The 22,233-nt window shown below is 34.4% G+C and overlaps 2 protein-coding genes and 1 long non-coding RNA gene across 11 annotated transcripts; 1 reads left to right on the plus strand and 2 right to left on the minus strand.

Annotated features, from left to right (window-relative positions):
- Nucleotides 1-4,020: 4,020 nt before the first annotated feature.
- LOC144558414 (uncharacterized) lies at nt 4,021-6,761 on the minus strand. 3 transcript variants are annotated; one of them, XR_013512897.1, is made up of 6 exons: nt 6,480-6,761; nt 6,318-6,404; nt 6,032-6,058; nt 5,232-5,388; nt 4,902-5,017; nt 4,021-4,662 (listed from the first exon to the last, which is right to left on the minus strand). It is a non-coding gene; the product is annotated as an uncharacterized LOC144558414 (long non-coding RNA). The 3 variants fall into 3 exon arrangements; XR_013512896.1 differs by having other exon boundaries at nt 4,021-5,017; XR_013512899.1 differs by lacking the exon at nt 6,318-6,404 and having other exon boundaries at nt 4,021-5,017.
- Nucleotides 6,762-6,955: 194 nt separating this feature from the next.
- Nucleotides 6,956-10,876, plus strand: LOC144558129 (dihydroflavonol 4-reductase-like1). Of its 6 annotated transcripts, none has more exons than XM_078306866.1 (7): nt 8,016-8,040; nt 8,586-9,297; nt 9,392-9,561; nt 9,659-9,847; nt 10,148-10,310; nt 10,416-10,608; nt 10,709-10,876. In XM_078306866.1, the coding sequence occupies exons 2-7, from the start codon at nt 9,168-9,170 to the stop codon at nt 10,851-10,853; spliced, it is 990 nt and encodes a 329-aa protein (XP_078162992.1). In that variant the 5' UTR covers nt 8,016-8,040; nt 8,586-9,167; the 3' UTR covers nt 10,854-10,876. The 6 variants fall into 6 exon arrangements, 3 of the variants coding, with proteins under 3 accessions (XP_078162994.1, XP_078162992.1, XP_078162993.1); XM_078306867.1 differs by lacking the exon at nt 8,016-8,040 and having other exon boundaries at nt 8,603-8,698; nt 8,993-9,297; XR_013512849.1 differs by lacking the exons at nt 9,659-9,847; nt 10,148-10,310; nt 10,416-10,608; nt 10,709-10,876 and having other exon boundaries at nt 6,956-8,040; nt 8,586-8,698; nt 8,993-9,113; nt 9,214-9,297; nt 9,392-9,448.
- A 2,910-nt stretch (nt 10,877-13,786) lies between these two features.
- On the minus strand, nt 13,787-20,958 carry LOC144558128 (uncharacterized). 2 transcript variants are annotated; one of them, XM_078306865.1, is made up of 10 exons: nt 20,819-20,958; nt 20,423-20,483; nt 20,172-20,288; nt 16,382-16,699; nt 15,638-16,017; nt 14,982-15,081; nt 14,809-14,868; nt 14,638-14,724; nt 14,333-14,461; nt 13,787-14,218 (listed from the first exon to the last, which is right to left on the minus strand). In XM_078306865.1, the coding sequence occupies exons 1-10, from the start codon at nt 20,875-20,877 to the stop codon at nt 13,907-13,909; spliced, it is 1,623 nt and encodes a 540-aa protein (XP_078162991.1). In that variant the 5' UTR covers nt 20,878-20,958; the 3' UTR covers nt 13,787-13,906. The 2 variants fall into 2 exon arrangements, with proteins under 2 accessions (XP_078162991.1, XP_078162990.1); XM_078306864.1 differs by having other exon boundaries at nt 20,172-20,291.
- Between the last annotated feature and the right edge of the window lie 1,275 nt (nt 20,959-22,233).

The raw sequence follows: 22,233 nt of genomic DNA on the forward strand, positions 1-22,233 counted from the left end.
TATATTTGAGTGGTCAAAGAAATAATATAATAATAATATTATTTGTATTAGTTTGTAAAAACAGTATAATAAATACTAATTCGAGTAATACGAAACATATTCATAACAAATGTAAAATTTTTTTAGATTGTATAATTTAAAACAAAGTTAATTCGTTATTCTTATAAAATATTCAATCAGAACAATGCTTAATTTAATACAACGCTATTTTAGAAAGAAGCAACTTAAGAAAGCAAATATTTTTTTTTGATAAAAAATCAAATTAGAATTACAAGTCAAAATCAATAAAATTTGTCAAAAAATTGAACAAGTCTCTAAATCGCAGAGAGTAGAATTGCGTGTCTGATTAGAGAGTAGAATCACACGCTCGCACTAGAGAGGAGAATCAATTGTAAAGAATCATTCCAACATTTTTCCTCTCCCTCTTATTCTTCTTATTGTTAAGTTAACCCTAATTTTTTTTCCTTTTATTATGATATGTCATTTCACATCAGTGAATTATATAATGACATGATATTTTGGTATGGAAAATTATGGGTTGAATTGTATGTATTATATTACATCCAATTAGTTAATGAACTTAAATTCAATTAGTGCTCTATTCTAACAGAAATCTTGGATCCATCCTGCATGTGCACATATAAAGTGATATTTAGTTCAAAAGACTGCACTGGCAGAGGTTTTTCGTGGAAGTTGAGAGGTTTTTGAAGTTGTTCAGAACCTATGCTATCATAAAATAAATGACTTTCCTCGTATGACCCAAGTAGATATAAATTTACATGCAACGTGACATTTGTTCAGCCCATCTCAAACAACAAATTGTTAGCAATAATTTATATCATTGACAGTATTGTGAATAATTTATATTTTTGTATTTGATGAGCAATAAATTTGCATACAAAATTATAAAAATCTAGAATTCGTTTAGTACAGTATCAAAAGTTCAAAATAGTTAATTGTATGTTGCAATTGTTTTTGCACGTTGATCGTTGAGTTTTGAAGTTCTCGAATTTTACAAACTCTAAACTTAATTAACTTTTATGAAAAATTTGTTTGTGACATAGAACATTTGTCGTTACAAATTTGAATCTTAATCATCGATGCAAGAAAAAAAAAAATGTCATCGTGATATGTCAAAAATAAGAGTTTATGTTTTGCTCCTTGTTGGCTTTTGTCGTTGGGTCTTAGTTGCTGTGGACAACAAATAAGTAGTATGTAACTTAACTTTTATATTTTGTATATGAAACAGACATTTGCTGCCTTTTATCAAAATAATAAAATAAGAGTTTATCCACAATAAATAAATTCATGTTACGACGAGATTTAGTCATACCCTCCTATTTAGTAAACGAAATAAAATGGATAAACTTTTATTCATCCAAATCTTATAGAATTTGAGTAATTAATACTATACTTAATCCAAATATGCTTAATATTAAGAAATGCCTTAACTTTAATGAGTAATTAATATCTATTCTTCAACTACTATTGGTCTTTTCGAAAAGGGAGAATTTCATGTATATCCTTCAAAAACTTCAAAATTATGTGTTCTCCCCTCTAAAATTCATAATATCATAGTTAGTCTTCTAAACTTCAAAAACTCACAAATCTATTCATTTCAATGTCTTTTCAATTAAAACATATTTTTAATTTATGAAGTACCTATTTTACAATGGGCCATCTCTTCAGGATTTAAAAGCTGTTTCTTGTGAACAAGTGACCGATCAAAGCTGATCATGTCAATTCCAACAATTCATTTTCTTCCAATAATTTTATGTTATATCTTAAATTCTTTCTAATTGTAATTTTTGACTGTTGATAGTTCAGAGGATTTGACTAGAGCAAACTAGGATCATGCTTTTAGGGGTTGCAAGTTGCAACTAGAACGCCATTCTAGCTCACTTTTAAAAACTTGTGTTCGGATGAATCGCAAAATCCCCAAATGGAAATAATCCATGAGGAAAAATAAAAAATGTCACGCATCGGCTAGTCCATTATAAGTGTCAGACTCAATTATCAGTTCATTTTTTAAGAGCCTCTACTATGTGTTCCATTCTCTCTTCGGGCGCTCAACGTTTCTCTACATCTTTCTCTTTTGAAGAATTTTAATTATTATGTTTCGACCATTATAGTCTAAATTGATATAACCTCTATTAGATTGGTACCTCAAACTAAGTAACCTAGAGTAGGAAGAGAGGAAAAGCCTTCCATAGTCAAAGTGTGGAACACCACCATGTTAGAGCATAGTCACAAGATTCACGAATTAAATCTAAATAATTTATTTTTTTGGTGATATCGAATAGAATGTCAAATTATTCGGTTGACCAAACTTTACATAATTAAATCCGAATAATTCATGAATTTTTTTCAAATTTTTTTCAGAATACTTCTTTGCTCTCTTCCAGACTGAGATCTCTGGTCCGAATAATTTCAAATTATTCCCAAATTATACCTGAATTATTCCCAAATTATGAATTTTTGACATTGTCGAACTGAACCCGAATAATTCATTTGTCACTATGTGTTAGAGTTGAGTAGGATATGAAGAATGTAGTCACGTACCAGTATGGTACAAAAAATCTCAGAGGAAGAGAACTAGGGAAGGAGGAGTGGAGGAAGAACCCTAGTTTCATGCATGAAAATCTCTTTCTTAGAAAGGTTGGCAATGCGATAAAGTGGAAAAATCATGCATCCAAACAAAATTCTCTTTTGGGTTGAGAATCTCGGTGATTTGGTCGGCAAAGAGCTTGTTGGACGAGAGGTGAGAGTGGTAGAGAGCCAGGTCAAAAGACAAGTCGCCATGAGAGAAAGAGGAAAGAGGGGGGAGGTAGCGTAAGAGAGGCTAGAGGTAATGTTTGCAAAACTCATGGTAGAAATGGTTTTGAAATCAAGAGGGATGAAGACAGAGAGGTAGGATGATGTTTTTAAAATGAAGGTTAAAATATGTACTTCATATATTTAAAATGAGTTTTAATTGACTAAATATTAAAATAGTTAAATTTGTGAGTTTTTAAAACTTAGAAGGGTAAATACCATATTATGAATTTTAAAGGAGAAAATATATAATTTTGAAATTTTTGAGAGGTATACATCAACTTTTTTCTTTTGGATAATGTATTTTTATTATTTTTTTTTTGAACTTGGACAATTAAGCTTGTGTTACATTTAATTAACTATTAAAACATGCAAATAAATTCCAACAAATTTCAATAAAATTTTAGATATTTAAAATACATATATATGTGAAATGAATATTTTTTAATGTTTTATTTAGTAAATAATAAAAAGAATTATTATATTAACATTACATGTTATTTTCTGCTAGTGTTTCGTTATCCGATAACAATAATGAATAAAGGTATAATATAGGTGAGATAATTCATAGCAGATAAAAATAGAATACAGATAAAGATAATTTATAATCTATAGAGTATATAAATGTTTTCCGTATCCGTTGACACCCCTAGTCATCCCTCATTCCTCAAAATATGTATCCTCCCAAGTCCAAGTATCTAATTCAAGAAAAAAAGAAAAGAAAAAAAAGCAAGTTACAAATGGACGGTTTAATTTTAGTCGGATCAAAGTCAATGTGGTGCTTATAGAAACTATAGGGTCCGTTTTGACTTTTGAGATTCATGCCAAGTGAAAAGAACTAATCAGGACCGTTTGTTTGTAATTTAAGTCAGGTAACTAGTTACTTTGTTGCGGCTCCGCCGCAATTACTTTTTTGGTGTTTGTTTTGATGTTAATTCGTCGGTGTTATAGATATCTTCCCATACTTCGTATCTGAGGTACTTCACTTAATTTCCTTTGTAGTCGGTGTTGTAGAATCTTTTCCATTCATTTGTTATACATGAGAAGTCTATAGATCGATTGTCCATCAACTTCATGTAATTTTAGGATATTGTTGGATATTTCAACAAAAGCCAGTATATAACATTCTAAATATTGGGTTATGCAATTAGAAGTTGATTTTTACAGTCTCAAGATTGTAAAGTTAAAATGTATTGTAAACAAATCTAGACTCTATAATGAATTAATACATTTATACGAAAGATTTTTTTTTTTTTGCAATAAACATATTTCAAACAAAACTAAATATATTTACTGTAGCGTAAAGCTGACAAATACTATATTCTTCAAGTTAATCCGCTAACTGAATCAGCCTCCTTGAAATGAGCTTCCTATTAAAATAAAAAAAAAACTAAACAAAATATTAAAGCTTAGCTCTAATTAATACTCATTTTGGGGTGAGGCTACGGTACGGTGACTTACACTTATGGATCCCTAGGCTCGGGACCTCAGTAAGATTCCGGCTCTCAATATTTCAGTTATTTTATACAAATCAAAAGTAGTGATTTTCTATATATCTTAGCCTACTTAATCGTTGCTTTACTCCTATACTCTATTAATGCTAAGAACTACTAGTCACCAATACACCTCTGTTGGAGGGTAGGCAGTTATGCTTTCCCTACTGCTAATAAGAAATGGCAAGCTTTGTGACCTGGTTGACTCATACGGCAGCTTCACGGTTTAGGCTGGTCCCATTTCGCTCACCGCTACTACGGGAATCGTTTTTCCTCTGGCTACTAAGATGTTTCAGTTCACCAAGTTGTATCTTGCCTGCCCATTGTCTCTTGCCAGCCCGTGGATTCAAGAAATCTAGATCAGAGATTATCATATGAAAACATCTAAAATGACTAAAAACTGGGTCACAGCAACTCTTTTTGTCACATCACTTCTGATATGAAATTAATGAACTCTCTTTGAGGCAAATCTTCAAACAGAATGGAAGCAAAATGGAAATGCTGATCACTGATCTGATAGATCAAAGCATGACAAAGTGTGCTTAACTCGACGCCTTATTAATAAACAAATAAGGAAAAAAAATCCGAGCGTACTTATTAAACTTTTCATAGTGTAGAGGAAGTCATCATGGCATAACTCAACACCTTTTGTTCACTGATGGCGAGTTTCGGCTTGACATCGCCTTGCCGGTAGGCCCACTCGATAGAGCCTGGGAAGGAAAAAATCACTCTTCATTTTGAAGTAACAATAGTGGGGAGAACAATTCAACATGGCCAAAAGATGAAAATTATCTAGATCAAAATAATTACAAGACTAGAACTAAAGATTAAAAACAGTAAAGTTTCTCTTAAATTTAAAACCAACCACATTAAATTACATACTATATCATTCTAATACATATGTGCATAAAAATAATAATATACCTTCGTATACTTCATCATGGTACTTGGAATTCCATTGGGCCGCTGTGAAAGGTATTGAAGCCTGGTATGGCGAATTCAGAGCAGAAATCGGAACTCCTGTGCCATTGCTGACCTGGGTCTGGTCTAAATTGCAATTGCTCGTCTCAACAGCAGTATTCTATTATCAAAAAGATCAATTATAATCTTTTTCCCTCCCCAATTGATACCAGTACCATATTTACAAACTAAACTGAAATTGCAAATTAGGGCTTTATGTACCGTTTAAGGTATTTATTTACATAACACTGACATATTTTGAGACATTTGCAAATGACAGCCAATTAGTCGATTACACGTTTGTTTTATTCAATTTTACCAAAAATATGGTAATTATTTTTGTATACTTTTTTTCCAATATGGCAATGTAACCTAATGCCATATAACAGAAATGCATGGGTTTGTTGTTACTGGTAAAAGGTAGTCTTTCACCTTTTGCAATTTCTGTTTTGTTATTATTTATTTTGACACTATTGGCTGGATATGGAATATGTTTATTACAAGCACCAATTAATCAGATTGAACAAATAAAAACAGGAAGAAAATTAGAGTTCTCTAAGTTTTTTTAACACTACAGCTAGGCTTGATCTGAGAAGAAAAATTGAAATAGAAACTATACATTTTGCCATCATGGGAATTGAAGTAGGGATTGGACATTTTCCCATTTTAAAAAAGATCAGTTGCACTAATAAATCTGATTTAGCTATAATTCCTCAATCAAACAACACCTTAAGAAAAATAAAAGTTATATGTTAAAGGATTACCTCTTGTGTAAGCTTCACTATACTCTCCTACAATAAAAGTATGACAAAAATTAGTGTCGAACTACAAAAGAAGAAATGTTGGTCGACTGGAAGTAATTACAGTAACTCCGAGATGGTATGAAACAAATTTTGAATTGGAACTGATATGAAAACAAAAATACAGTGTTTGATGTACCTGCTATGAATAGAGATTCATCCATTTTCAAAATAAACAACACTACGACATGAAAAAGTGAGAAGCATAAATTGAACTTTAAGTCTTTAACTACCACAAATTAAATATTACCATGCACCAGTAATATTCTTTTTCCCTCAATGGAACAACGAAACCTACAGTTGGCTGTTTGCAAAAAATTCTCCTTCAAGTGGAAGTCTAGAAAATTAGATTTTGACAAAAGTTAATTTGGGGAAGAAAAATTCAGAGAAGGTATAGGAAAAGTTAATTTACCAGTAGTATTCAATTGAAATCTGATTTGATTGTCGGAATTTTTGAAAGATGGGGCAGAGGCGAGCGGCTGGCTACAGGAGAACGACGGAGGAGGGAAAGCCAATAGTAGAAGGGGCAACTATAATAGGACCGAAGAAGGCAGTGAGAGCAGAACCAACACGTTGCGAGGAGGTGCAACGTGGAGCGCCCGGGCGAAAATTGGCAGCCAGGTGGGCTCCTATGAAAGACAGCAGAAAACAAAGGAGGTGATTTGTTTTTTTTTTTTTTTGAGAGAGAGAATTCGTGAGCGGCGAACTGGAGGTGGGCAGCGTTGGACCAATGACGTTAAATGAGGTAAGATAGAAACAATCTGGATCATCTATGCTAAATCGGACGGCAGATCAGGGGGTGCGCTCTGTTCATCGCTGACGTCACTTTGCATCCAAAATTAAGGTTTTATAATAACTGGGGTGATCCAAATTCCATCCGTCATCCGTGGTTTATGGCGGCGGCAACGTTCAGTTCAGTGTAATACCTTGAATCAGGCAATCGCAAAGAAGGCTAGGAAATCTGGCTTTCACCAGTCAAAATGGGCGCCCGCCCCGGACTTGCGTTGGATTCTCTCATCCCGTCTCCTTCCCCTCCGACTTCCGCAAAAGAATCCCTCTCCCTCTCGGGCAGTCGCATAGCCTTCACCACTCCAGAAAATTATGGGAACCGTCTCTCTCGCATTCTCCAACTGCGCGGCGCCATCCCCCTTCCCGTCCCCACCATTTCTGTCGGCCCAACCGCTTCCACCCTCTCTTCTCTCCGCTCATTTCTCCTCCCCTCCTGCTCTCAGCTGGGAGGTAAAGGAGCACTCGATTCCTTCTCCGCTCTGGGATTCACTTCCCGCACAGGCATCTCCTCTTTCTCCCTCGCTCTCTCCCAAACTTCCCTTCCCTGTCCCCCATTAACCTACTCTGGCGATCCCTTCACTGTAGCTGCCCTTGGCACTGACGCCGAGGTACTGCACCAAGGGGACCCTTCTCTTCTCACCTTGCTCTGTCCTGACAACCCTAGCCGGGTTCAGGTTCTGGTGCCCGAGATTGCAACCCCAGCTGGGCTTGTTAAGTCCCTTGGTAACGGCTCTGGTAGAAAAGTGTTGTGCCCGGTCCCAGCTGTCATTGGTCTGAATGAACCTGATGTTATTCCCGACTTCATGGCCATCCTGGAATCATCGGGATGGGTCGCTGTTAGGGTTCCAGCTTACGAGACTAAATGGGTTGGGCCACAATGTGCTGATGCTCTTGTTGAGCTTGATGGTAAACTTGATGCCATTGTTTTCACAAGTACAGCAGAGGTAGAGGGGCTGTTGAAGGGGCTGGATGCAGTGGAGTGGAATTGGGAGAAGGTGAAGCAGAGGTGGCCCCGCATGATAGTGGCAGCACATGGGCCTGTCACTGCTAAAGGGATCGAGAGCTTTGGCTTGACTGTGGATGTTGTAGGCGAGAAGTTTTCTAGCTTTGTTGGAGTTCTTGATGCTCTCTCGTCACGATTTCAGGATCAGTGTTGACTTACCTTTTACTCCATAGTTTTATTGGTCTGTGCAAGTTCTTTCTAAACTTGATTTTTTTTCTTCAAGTTAGGGTGACTCTTTGGTTAAGATGTTCCCAATTTGTTGGTTGCATTCTTAAAAAATATGTGTAAATGATCTAAGAATGGTTTGATTATATAAATACGTATTGCAGCCCTGTTTTGTAGATCTATTATGTTATTTGGGACTAAAATCTTTATTTTTTTCTCTCAATTTGAAAAGGCATTAACTCCTCTATATTAGAGGACAACAATCACATTTTGTTTAACATCTTATTTTTATAATTGTCTCTCTTGAATAAATATGCAAACCTAGTGTTAGACTGTACCTTCTTGGTGTTGAATTTTCTTTTATTACACAGTTTCGGTGTACTTCTGTGACAAACTAAATAACCTAATTGGTTCAATTAATTGAATGGAGTGGTGAGTTGTTTGTCTATTACATAGCTTCACTGGAGGATTTGATGAAAGTGTATATGTCATTGTTTGATAATCTTGATTTTTTTGTGGTGCTTCTGTTAATATGGCATCATTTTCTTTTCAATTAATCAGGTAATAACCCAAAATTGATGCAAGGAATTTTATGCTGAAATGCCTCCTTTGGTGTGCTCCTTGGCATCCATGTCAATCTCACCAGTTCAGTTAATCAGGCTCTAGGAAGTGTTGTAAATAACGTTTCTTTTTAATATATCTGTTTGTGAGCAATTTGCTCACAGACCTTAAAAAAATGATTTAGCAATAATTTAAGGACATGTATAATTTGTCACCAACTTTAAATGCTTATTCAACTACTGTATGAGGTAGAATCTGGAATATGGCAATAGCAATGTTGTGATGATAAATATATCTACAAGTATTTTTAATGTTTTACCACAAAAGCTATTTATAATTAAGAATCTGGAGTGGGTCATGGTAACATGCATTTCTTTTAGTTTATGTAATATTGATTACATATGCAGGATAGTCACCAAAAAAATATGACGACTAATGTATCACGGTGATGGCATGAATAACCTACCTTCTGATGAGCTCATATCAGCATACAATTGTAATGAGAGCTGGACAATGATATATACTGGTGTAGGGAGTTTGTTGTGATCCTACAATATTATCTATATTTTATTTTTTGATAAGATGGACAACAAGGCATGTGTTAGTAAAGGCAAAGTGTGTGTCACAGGTGCCTCGGGCTTTGTTGCTTCCTGGCTTATTAAGCGGCTTCTCCAATCTGGTTATCATGTCGTAGGAACTGTCAGGGATCCAAGTGTGGATTATTTTTAATGTAAATCATAGGTTAATCTGGTGTATATACGAGTTGTGGATTAAGTTACAAGAAGTTCCCTTTTTTTTGGTGATAGGGAATGAGAAAAAGGTGGTGCATCTGTGGGAACTTGAAGGAGCTAAGGAGAGGCTAGAGCTGGTGGAAGCTGATCTAAGCAAAGAAGGGAGTTTTGACAATGCATTAATCGGTTGTGAGGGTGTTTTCCACACTGCATCTCCAGTTATTGGCATTCAATCTGATCCCAAGGCATGCATATATAAATATATTAATGTTTAATTAGTCCGGTAATGTTAATTAGGTTTCTCTTAAATGGTAATATACTAATATGTAATATTTTTTGCAGGCAGAAATACTTGACCCTGCAATAAAGGGCACTTTAAATGTGTTGAAGTCGTGCAAGAACAACCCCAATATCAGACGGGTGGTACTGACATCGTCGTCATCGACAGTACGGGTGAGAGAAGACTCCGACCAAGATAAGATGCTAGATGAAACTTGTTGGAGCTCCATTGAGCTGTGCCAAAGATTGCAGGTGATCTTATGGATCTAAACAGTCAACCTAGATTTTGGTTCATAGAGCCCTTTACCCTTTTTGCATTCCTAAAGAAACTTGATACCAATCTTTCAGAGTAAAAACCTGGGTGATAAGGATTAGATTTTGTACCTAAAGAAAAATTTATCTGTCAGTGCAGCTTGCTGGGGTAATATTTTTAGATTTATCAACTCCTTGAGTTTGTAGGGACACAATAACCATTTTTTTTAGCTTAACCAAGAAAAATTTCCCCCAAAATGTACTATTATGACGCCCTTTTTCGGTGATTGTGTATTGAAGATCTGGTATCCACTTGCAAAAGTGTTGGCGGAGAAAGCTGCATGGAAATTTGCGGCAGAGAACAATATGGACCTAGTGACAGTTCTCCCTTCCTTTGTGGTGGGGCCCTGCTTGCCTCGTGACTTATCTCTCACGGCTTCAGATGTGCTCGGCTTGTTTAAAGGTACCAGTTCTTTTTCTAATGCACTGCTCATTTTATCCTGTAGGTTAATCAAGATTGATCTTCTAATTGTTTCTTTTTAATTAAACGTGAACTAATGGTATATAGGAGAAGCTGAGAGATTCTCCTGGCATGGAAGAATGGGTTATGTGCACATTGATGATGTGGCACGCTGTCATATACTAGTCTATGAAAATGCAGATGCGAAGGGCAGATATCTCTGTAGCTCTTCTGTTATCAACAATGATGAGTTGGCAGGCCTCCTCGCTAAAAGATATCCCTCTTTCCCAATCCCAATGTCGTAAGTGAGCTCATGCTCTTATAAAAAAAAAAAAAGAATTTTATTCATTAATTCATAATGGTCAGTTCAATAGGTTGACATCAGATATTTATGTGTACAGATTTAAGCAACTATACCGGAAGCTAAACTACAAATTTGATACCTCAAAGCTGCAGAATTTGGGGTTCAACTTCAGAGGGATTGAAGAAATGTTTGACGAGTCGGTACAGTCCTTGAAAGAACAGGGCTATCTTTCTGAAAATTGAAGTGACTAGGAGACTAAAATAAAGGGGCTCTCTTTTTGGATATCTCGGTCGAATTGGGGTCTGAATGAAAACATTAGATAATTAATTTACTCGTGGTCTCTACGATAAACTCTATAGTAGTCTAATTGTAGGAAATAAATCTGCTGTGATTCTCAAAAGAATCACAGGACCCTGCTTTTCCAAATCCACCCCTCTATTTTTTTTCACTTCACAAATCCCAAAATCTGTTGTTTTATATGCACAAATCTCAAAACAAATGAATGGATAGATTTGGAAAAGTAGGGTCCTGTGATTCTCAAGAATCACAGCAGATTTGTTTCCCTAATTGTTTCATCTTTTGTTGCACTGTCAAATGTGCATCATTGGTGCTTGTACCGCGTTCGTCTCTTTTTGGGAAAAATATATATAAAAAAATTGTTCTTTTTAGTTTTAGTTTGAGGAGGGTTCAATTTTTTGTGCCTCCATCGTGCCTCCATTTTTAAAAACTTAAATAACTCAAAATTTAAAACTTAAACGTCAAAATAAAACCGTTAGATGTAATCTATGTTATTTTCTCTATGTGCCCATAAAAAGTTATCACATTTTGATTTTGCTTTTATATGAATCAATTAGTTGAAAAATTCACGTTTAGAAATTATCCACATTTGTATACATTTTTACAAGCTCAAGATGACAATCAAAACAAAGTTGAAATGTCATAATTTTTTACATGTGCATAGATAAAATGATATAGTTCATATCCAATGGTTTTATTTTGAATTTCAAGATTTAAATTTTGAGTTATTAAAGATTTTAAAAATAGAGGCACAAAAAATGGTTTTATTTTGAATTTCAAGATTTAAATTTTGAGTTATTAAAGATTTTAAAAATAGAGGCACAAAAAATGGAGGCATTTGAACCCTCCTCTTTTAGTTTATTGGGCTAAAGCAGGCTTCGGCCTAAATTGGCTATTTTGTCCTTATTGATAACTACAGAAAAGGAATAGTGTTTTTTGTGAATCAATTGTAAGCGATGCGGAACCAAAGAACAGAATTTGGAGGCATTTATAATTTAGAAATTACTAAATAGTAAAGAGAATTATTAAACTAACCATTAATCAACTGCATATCCCAGTTCCCTGAAACTAATAACAAGCTCTAGCGCTTCTCCGGTTCTCCCTTCCTACCTGATTTCCGATCTGGGGGCAAAGAAAACAAAGTGGGGGTATCCGCTAAGGTAACATAATATTTCTGTTTAGATCACTACCGTCTGATCAAAATCCGTGCCAATCCAGCCCGTGATGAAATGCATGGGGTACCTTTAATATTTGTGCAAATTCTGATCGGACAGTTAGGATCTAAAAAAACAAAATTATGTTACCTTAAGTGACAGAATTCGGGTAGAATGTGTGGACCGGCCCAAAGTCCGTACAAATTAGCCCACAAAATCGAGATTGTGTACTCATGGGCTGAACTCTTTCATAATGACTCGTATTTATACCTTTCTCCACCCAGCAAAAGAAATACATGTAGTAGCGAAGGGGTGTAAACGGATACAGATAATCCGCTCCATATTCACTCCGTATTCAGAGATTATCTGAATTTAAATTAAATAGATACAGATAATTGTGGATACAGATGCAAATAATTTCATGAAGATGAATATCCGTATCCGTATCCGCAATTATCCAGATCCAAAATTGCTTCCAACCGGCTCTGACTTTACTGCTCCGGATAGAAGTTGTTATATAATTATCCCATATTCATTTTAGTCTTGGTTGTGGAATAAATGATAATACGATATGGTTTCCAATTTAATCTCTTTTTCGTTGGTGATGGTGCTATAATATTGCTATTTTCTTTTCTTTTTATCTCAATTTCTTCATTCTCCATTCTTTTCCATTCAAGACTTTAGCCGTGAATGTAGTATGCTTTTAGTCTCTATTAAATTGGTTTTAGTCATTGTTTCAAGACAACAACAATGCACTATTTTGTATCTTAAAATGTATAACTCAATTATCTGACAATTATTCGTTTCGTATCCGTATTCGTAAATTATTCACTCCATATCCGTATCCATTTAAGACATATTTAGTTTTAAATTTTGATATTTGTTTAGTATCCATATCCGTATCCGCTCATTGAAAGGCGGATAAGGATATGATATTAGCATTATCCGCTCCGAATCCTCTCCGTTTACACCCTGTAGCGAAAGATAGCTAAAAGAGAGAGTAAGGCTTGGGTGCTATGGATAGCATAAGGCCATTCCGTGCTACGGCCTCAAAAATTCATCGTATAAATTTCAAACTTCGATTTAAATAGCTCAATAAATTGGTTATATAATAAAATTGTAGAATACTAATTTTTACTATTATTGAAATTTTTTTTTACTATTTATTATGATTTATGAAAGATGGCCAAAAATAGCCTCAATTTTCTTTTATTTTCCTATTCATTTTTGGCCATATTTCATAAATCATAATAAATAGTAAAAAAATTCCAAAAATAGTAAAAATTAGTATTCTACAAGTTTATTATATAACCAATTTATTGAGCTATTTAAATCGAAGTTTGAAAGTTATATGATGGATTTTTGAGGCCGTAGCACGGGATGACCTTATGCCATCCATAGCACCCAAGCCTTACTCAAAGAGAAAATCATGAAAAAAAAATAAATAAACTAACTGCCATGTCAAAAGCACAATATACTTGCAAAACAAAAAAAATTATAAGTTGACCTTGACCATATTTCTTGGTTGCAATGGAAGGAATTGTTTCCAAAGTACAATTCAATTGCAGTTATCAAATTTGACACAAAGCACCACATAAATTGTCCTTTTTTTTTTTTTGAATTACCATGAAGCTGTAAGGTGTTGTTGCATTAAACAAAATGCACAAAGACACTCATACAATGTATATCTTACAAAAACATAGAGCAGCAAGTTTACCCTGCACCACATAAATTGTCATTGCAATAATTTACGAGCAGAAGAAATTTCACACAACAAGCAGACAAATATGAACAATACAACTGGCAGGTTTGATTACAGATGTACAATAACCAAGTCGGTCAAATTACCATTGTGCTAATCCTCTATGCACAACATATCTGAATGATGATTTGTACGGCAACCACTCTACGTATTTTTCGACTCTTTTCTTGAGGCAGAGTTGTTCCATGTCTTTCCGTTGCTGAGATTCAGGCAAGCATTTGCATATCATCTCAAGAATGTCGCGTAACTCAAATGAAGCATCCTTCCCGTAGTAGTACAGCATTCTTGGTAATAATATTTTGTTTTGCTTCTTAACCGAGACATTGGCCATAATAAACTCACTCTTAGCAATCTCCAATTCCTTGTAGATCTGTTTTGCTGTGTAAAGCCGAAGCTATGTATGGATGGATAAGGAGAGGAACACAACTCTTATAAAAAATCAAGATGACAGAGAATGCAGAAACATCAAGTAAGAAAAACAAATATAAATAAAGGAAAACAAATATACCGGTGGGTCTGAGATAGCTCCTGTGCAAATAGCAAAATGGGCTAGCGGCTCTGGCCGGTCAAGAGCGAACACGTGTCCTTGATTAACAGTTGTCGACCGCCTTTTGGATGAGAATAGTGCTAGCATCCACTACATTCATAATTAGTTAAAAGAGTTTTGTTCATTACTTTGTTAAGAGTTTCATTAATTTTAAGTAGTTAATGAAAGAATTATTGGTTCAAAGACAGAGGCTTCAATAATTTTCTTATATTTTTGTAATATTGGTTTAATGGGAGGCTAAAATTGAGTATAGCTAAGACATATACCAATGCAGGACGATGGGGTTCGCATCCAAGAATTGAACCTTGAATTGTGCATGCATTCACTGAATGGCCTCCTACATTGTATGCAGCCTGTACATTCAATCAAATGAAAATATAAGAAAATTTCTTGAAATTAACAAAGCCTTTTAGATAATTAATTTCTGACGTCCATACCTTGAGAATCATGTGTGTACTTTTCATATGGTTCTTTTGGAGACCATATGCCAAATATGCCTGTGATTTTCAAAAGTTAAAAATCAGTGAAACATAAACAATATTAATATTATAAGAATATTCAAGGTCACTTGAGATTTGAACTAGTATTCAAGTTGAAATTGGGAACATACATGCATTACTAGAGCATTATGAATGTTAATCCAGAAAGACAGTTGTTCATCACGCTTCATGGCTCTTGGGTTAATTTTCTCCAGTCGTCGTATCAATGACCTATTTACATATCAAGTAAAAGTCATTCAATGAAAAACATGTACCAATATATAAACAGGAGGATCAAATGACAATTTTTCTCCGGGACACATCATGACATATACTTTCTTTAGATAGAATTACATTTCAAATTCCAAATGATCACAAAAATTAACTGTCAATTATGTTCTTTGTCATAAGCAATGCATGCACATAAAAAATTATATAAATTTCGAGTTCATTTAATACAAAATTAAGAAATGAAATATCAACTGTTGGTTTGTAATTGATTTGGCATGTCAATTTATATCCTCATTCTGTACCAAATGAATGATAAACTGCACAACTTTGGATAGGCATTGCTCCCTCAGTTATATCAATGATTTCCATTGATCATTTAGATTTTGGAATTTAAATTATTGAACCATAAGAATGCAATCATTATTGACCTCCAACCTTTACTCAAAAAAAAAAAATGTAATCACTATTTGTCACCAAAAGAATTATTGTTCGCTTCTCATATATAATTTGGGACACTTTGCTTAAACAGATTATTTGCAAAACATTAAAAAATTACCTGAAGTTCTGAAGCATTTTAGAAGCATAGCCAAATCTATGAGCATCAATGCGTATGTGTGGAACAACTATGGTATTATCATAGAGAAGATTCTTATGTTTAGGCAATTCAAATCGAGAAGGGCTTGAACTACAATCACCAGGTTCTGTGGGAGAAAAAGAGCTGCTTGAGGATGATGCTGACGGAGTAGATGAAGAAAGTGAGATCTCTGAATCTTCACTTTTTATTGCAGGTTTTGAAAGCTTGCAATAAACAGCTGAGATGCACCTTATAATTTCCTCTGATAAACGATGTGGTGAGATCTCTGCCACATGATCCACAATCGATGACCCAAAATGGTCTGCTAGGCTACGATGTCCAGACAATGAATTTTGCAAATTCTGCAAATGCATGCCCAGTTTGTTTTATGGTTATTGATAAAATATAATTGCAAATTCTGCAAATGCATGCCCAATTTTGCAAATGCATGCTAGTCTATGATTGTGCAAACTTAGGAAGCAACATAACTGTATTTTCCAGTTAGGACTTACAAGTTACAACCAATCTTAACTCCCTAGTTCCTGCTGGGGTTTGGACCAAAATTGTATATGCTATGGGTATTATGTCTCAATCAGAAATGATCCACACTCAATTAGGCTTGCTAGGGTCTAAACTACAAAAAAGTTGGCTATGGCCCGAGAAAAAGACTAACAAAGATCCATATCAATAAAGCTGGAAATTTTATCTCTAACAAAATAAACTTACCGTACAAGATTTTGAGATTGTTGTGTTGTCATTATCAGTCAAAACTCTAGTGTACGTGGGAGTTGATGCAAGGTGTTCATTGCCTCGTACTGTCTTGAAAGGTTTAGGTAATATTTCGTGGGACTCATGAGAACCAAGAATAGTTTGCAATTGAGGCTGATCAAAAGATGTGTCAGTACTAGATGCCCTGCTAAAAGTACTAGAGGAACATGAAAGATGTTGATCCAATGCAGTTCTGTACAGTGTTAGAAGATGCCTCTCCAAATACACCACTTCCAACTCTAGCGTTGCTATCTCATTAACCAAATCTGCCACAGACTGCACATAATTAACGAATTCAACTTATTGATAAGAAATCAAAGAATTTAAAAAAAAAAAAGTAATAATATTAGAGTGAGTCTATGGTACTATGCATATCATGGGTTGTTACCGTGCTACGGCTCTATATTTGAGTTTTCAAATCCTAACGGTCGATCCGAACCGTTCATCTTTTTCTCCATATTAATATGTGTTTGGAGACCAAATTTTACATTTTTTGAACTATTTTTTTTAGATATTTAGAAAATCACTTGATCTGAAAATTCTGGACCATCCAAAAACAGTGATTTTCAATAAATCTAAAAAAATAGTAAAAAAATTTCAAAAAATGTACAATTTGGTCTCCAAACACATATTAATATGAAGAACAAGATGAACGGTTCGGATCGACCGTTAGGATTTGAAAACTCGAATATAGAGCTGTAGCACAGTAACAAATCGTAATATGCATAGTACCATAGACTCACTCATAATATTATAATAATTAGGGGAATTTCATTTATCCCCCTCAAAAACCTTAAAATTACGTATTTTCCTCTCTAAAATTCATAACATCATATTTACCCTTCTAAAGTTCAAAAACTCACAAGTTTACCCAATTTATTAATTTTATAATAAAACTCATTTTAAAATTATAGATGATCCATTTTACCCTTTATCCCTCTATTCTTTTCCTCCTTTCTCTTGTTCCCAGAGAAATCCAACACGTTACTAGTTATTACCTGATCTGTGGAGGAACTATCTAACAAAAATGTATCGCTTGCATTATAGTCACCATATAACTCAGAAAATATCTTTCCCGGGCCATCAATCCTATTAGCCAACCCGTCTAGCTTCGTCCATTGTAATTTCAAATACTTTGTTTTATTCTCTTGTTCCAATTAAAAACTTGTCAAATATTAGGTGACTTTTAGCTTTCTTTATACCATTCGATGATCCATTTGTCAACAAATCAAGCTTGTTGCCTATGTCCGAAACCACTAACTGTGAACCCAAGCTCCTCCCTCCCTATTTTCTCCTTTCGAACGAGCACTAGGACGGAGAATCTTCAGAGAAATTCGTATTTGAATTTGAATTAAGGGGATTAAAAAAATCAGTGGCTCTCTGTGCGAATTGTTTCGAACGAGCACCAGGATGGAGAATATTCAGAGAAATTTGCTTCTTTCGTGACATCTTATTGCGAGAAGTGGATGAGTGATATTAAGTATGGTTTCCTTTTGGTACCGGTACCGATAATGATACATGTACCGGTATGGTCTTTTTAATTGACATGAGAGGAAAATGTTTTTTTTTTTCAGTAAAGACATGAGAGGAAAATGTTGGTTTTAGGACGTGAATTTTCTGGTACGTAACTGCAGATGGTTTGATTCTCTGTGCAAAGGAGATGAAGCTCTCGATTGCGAAAGAAAAGAAGAAAAATGAGAGAAATAATAATTTTACCTTATGCACTCTTTTCTCTCTCTATTTAATTAACTGAAGTCACTTAAATAATCATTATTGATATGACAAGAAAAAGGGGAAATATCATACTGTTGTGTCAGAATATTGGGGTAGTCAGCTAGTGGATAAACTAGTACAAATCAAGTAGGTAATTAAGAAATTCAGGTTGTTGTGTCATATTTGAGTTATGTAGAAGAGAGGGAAAATAGGCAGGGAGGAGCTTGGAATTTCTGAGATTTCTAGGAATGAAGAGAAAGGAGAAAAATAATAGAGGGAGAAAGGGTAAAATGGGTACTCCACAAAATTAAAATGAGTTTTATTAAAAAAAATCAATAAATTGGGTAAATTTGTGAGTTTTTGAACTTTAGAAGGATAAATATGATATTATAAATTTCAGAGGGGGAAATACGTACTATGCATAGTGCGGATTGGTTCGTACTATGGATCAATATCTCTATTTTCAAGTTCCAAACAGATGATCTGAAATGTTCAACATGTTCTCCATATGAAATTTAACTTTTAGATCAAATTTTAATTTTTTTACAATTTTTTTACTGTTTTTTGAGATAAGCTAGAAATCACCTGATCTAAAAATTCTAGACCATTCAAAAGTAGTGATTTTCTACTTATCTAAAAAATAGTAAAAAGAATCTAAAAATGTAAAATTTAGTATGCAAGTACATTTTTAATGTGGAGATCATGTTGGATATTTTATATCGACTATTTAAACTTTAAAAATAAATAATATGGACCAATCTACGTTATGCATAATCCTATAGCCTAACTCTTATTATTAATAATGATGATGATGATGGTGATGATGATGACAAGGGTTAGGCTAACGAGCATTATAGAGTACAGATCGTCCCATGATTTACATCCAAATCTCAATTTTGAAAGTCTGATCGACCGATTCAAACCCCTCAACATGATCTCGGATCTCCATATGAAAATCTCCTTCCAAAACCATTTTACATTTTTTAAAATCTTTTGTATAAATTGACAATTGCTGCTAATTTATGGTCCAAAATCTTTAGATCAATGCATATTTTAATTATCCAAAAAAAATTCTAAAACAATATAGAAGAGATTTTCATACAATGATCAAGTTAATTAAGTGGTTTTGATTGGTCCTTTGAACATTGAAAATGAAGATCTGGATGCAGGGGCGGACCTAGGATTTTCGTCAGAGGGGGACAAAAAAATGTCGAATCGGGTTTAAATAGTTTATCAAATTTAAACCCATTAACTAATTGGGTACTTGATAAAAAAACAAAGTTTTGACTTATATTTTTCTAATACCCTGACTTATAATTTATGATTCTATAATTTATAATTAATATTACCAATCATAATTCAAGAAATTTATTTTTATTTTAACACTAAATTTAACCCGAATTACAAATCAAACATCCAAAGTGGGGCAAAAAAATTTTCAGGGAGGAGCAAAGTCAATCGGCACCAATAAATCACCACTAAAACTCGAAATCCAGGGGGGCGCCCCCCCCCCCCCCCCCCCCCCCGTTGCTACAGTAGATCCGTCCCTGTCTGGATGTCAATCACGAGACAATCCTTAATAAACATACTAGCCTAACTCATAATAATAATAATAATAATAATAATAATAATAATAATAATAATAATAATAATAATAATAATAATAATAATAATAATAGTAATAATAGTAGTAGTAATAATAATAATATTTACAATTAATGATTACGACAATGGCGGCGACGACAATGACAATGATGATAATGATGAGATGATAAATCACTAGATTCTGAAGTTACAGTTTCCTATTTTATTCATTTTCTACTTGCTTTTTTCTTGAGAAAGTTAGGCTCTTTAAAATTGAAAGTAACCTAATAACTAATAAGTTCACATTCATGAGTACACTCCTAGTAATTAAGTTTAAAGTGACTTGGAATAAATGTCTTGTCCAAAAGCTGCAGATTCATGAGTGTACTCTTTATGTAAATTTCAAGTGACTTGAAAAGACTGTAAAATTATGCTTAAAAGATAGAGCTACCCTTGGAGTATTAGCCTCGGTTGAAGGGACAGATGATGTGGAGTTACGATTCGGCACAATCTCGTTTGGTATATTCAATGAATTTCTCCGATGTAACTTCCTCTCGAGACTGATAGTCTGCTTCATTGGTATGCCGATTATTTACCATTAGGAAACATGAATAAAAAGTTTGTCAATCCAAAAAATATTGGACAAAGGTGAGTTGCATAATTATTAACCAAAGAGAAAGGATATATAATTAAATTTCTTACAGGATTGTAATAAGATAATCGAGGTGAGATGTTCAAAATGTCTTCTTGTACCGCTGATATACTGTAATTAAAATATAAGCTGGATTAAGTACAAACAGGGAAAAACATGGAGGGACCGCATTGGGAATCACTGAATGAGCTGGTAGAAGGAAGACCGTCAATTTATAGCACAGAGCAAGCAAAACAGAGAAACAGACAAGGGAAGTATTGGCATCAAGCAAACTTTAATTAAATATCCAACTTTAATTAAATATGCAAAAATGTCAGCATGCAAAATAGAAGTTTGGCCTGAGAAATTAACAGAGGAACTTAATAAGGTAATGCTCCTGAATTTTGGAAAAACCCCAACTTAAATGGAACAACAAAAGCATAGACAGAGAAGATTGATGGGATCACCTATGTGAATGTCTTTCTTTGGTGTATTTGCAAACCCGATTAGCTCTTGGTGTGCCCATAATGCTTCTCTCCTTCCCCAAAATCAATACTTCACTGGATATCTTCCTTGCAAATTTCTTCTATTTTTTCCAATCGTCTATAAATTTTACAGGCAAAACAGAATCTGCGATCAAACCAACTAAATCAATCATTGTAAAATAACACTTCATTGATTCAGAAAAGCAAAATTGTATACATAGCAGTACCTGAAGAGCAAGCGTAATTGAGGGAGGTGTCGGTGACTATATGAATTTCTGTAATACTAATTGATTTTGGAAATGCGAAGGAGGACAAAGGCACTAAAAGCGAGGCACAGCAAGCTGTCTGATGAGAGAAACGAAGTACTTCCTAGTAAAAATAATTCTTTCCTTTTGAGTGGGAGTTAGTGAAAGAAAAGAACCGCAACCTTACTAGTTACTATATATAGAGGCTGAAAAGCCCAAAAAAGCTATATACAGAGGCCATTTAATAGGACAAGTACTGGCCCACCTTCAGTCTTGGAAAAAATATAAACAAAATAAATAAATGAATACAGCAGCAAAAATAAAAAGAGATAAGAAAGCAGAGGGAGGCCAGTGAAAGGAATAATACTAAATAAACTAATGAGAAAAGATATGCTTCTCTAAAACAAAGATAATGGTATCTCTAACTAACACAACTCTACATATGTCACTTTTCCCTTTTAATGATCAACAAAAGAGATTGAAATGGGCGATGTATTTTAGGTAAAGGGTACCGTTTTCTCTATGCGTGGGCATAGACCATAGTGGTTATGCCTCTAATAGTTGATAGCGACATTGGATTAGCAAAGAGAGGGAAAGCTGACTGCCAGGCCATCACTGTCGTCGATCCATAACCTAACCTCCGCTGTATTATCAAATTGTGACTTGTGATTGTGCATGGTGAGGGGATATTTGTTAGGGGAAAGTGGGAAACTAACCATCATAATAATAGTTCGTTCTAGTTTGTTAACAAAATATTGAAATATATATAGGTGATGCCTGATGAGGCTATCAACCACCCAAGTTTGTACTGTATCTATTTGCTAGTTCCATTTGTTTGTTTATTAATCTCAAGGCATTGAATAAGGCCACCTAGCCTATCATGCATTGGAATCTTCCAAATGCACGCACTTTTTTATATTCTTAATTTTGGGAAACTATTCTTCTGAGCACCTGCTCTGTGATTTCCCTGAAACGAATCTCTATTCACTAGCACAGGAAATTTCAGCGATTTGGAATAAGACCGATTAGCTACTTTTAGAAATGTAAATCTCAAGGGAAAAATCTGCTATGAAATACTGCGTAGTTGTCATTTCATTTAGACTATAGATGCCAAATTGACCCCACCAGTAATTATAGCTTCCTTTAGAGGGC

The sequence above is a fragment of the Carex rostrata genome, chromosome 8 (genome assembly GCF_964058835.1).
Source record: "Carex rostrata chromosome 8, lpCarRost1.2, whole genome shotgun sequence".
Taxonomy (NCBI): domain Eukaryota; kingdom Viridiplantae; phylum Streptophyta; class Magnoliopsida; order Poales; family Cyperaceae; genus Carex; species Carex rostrata.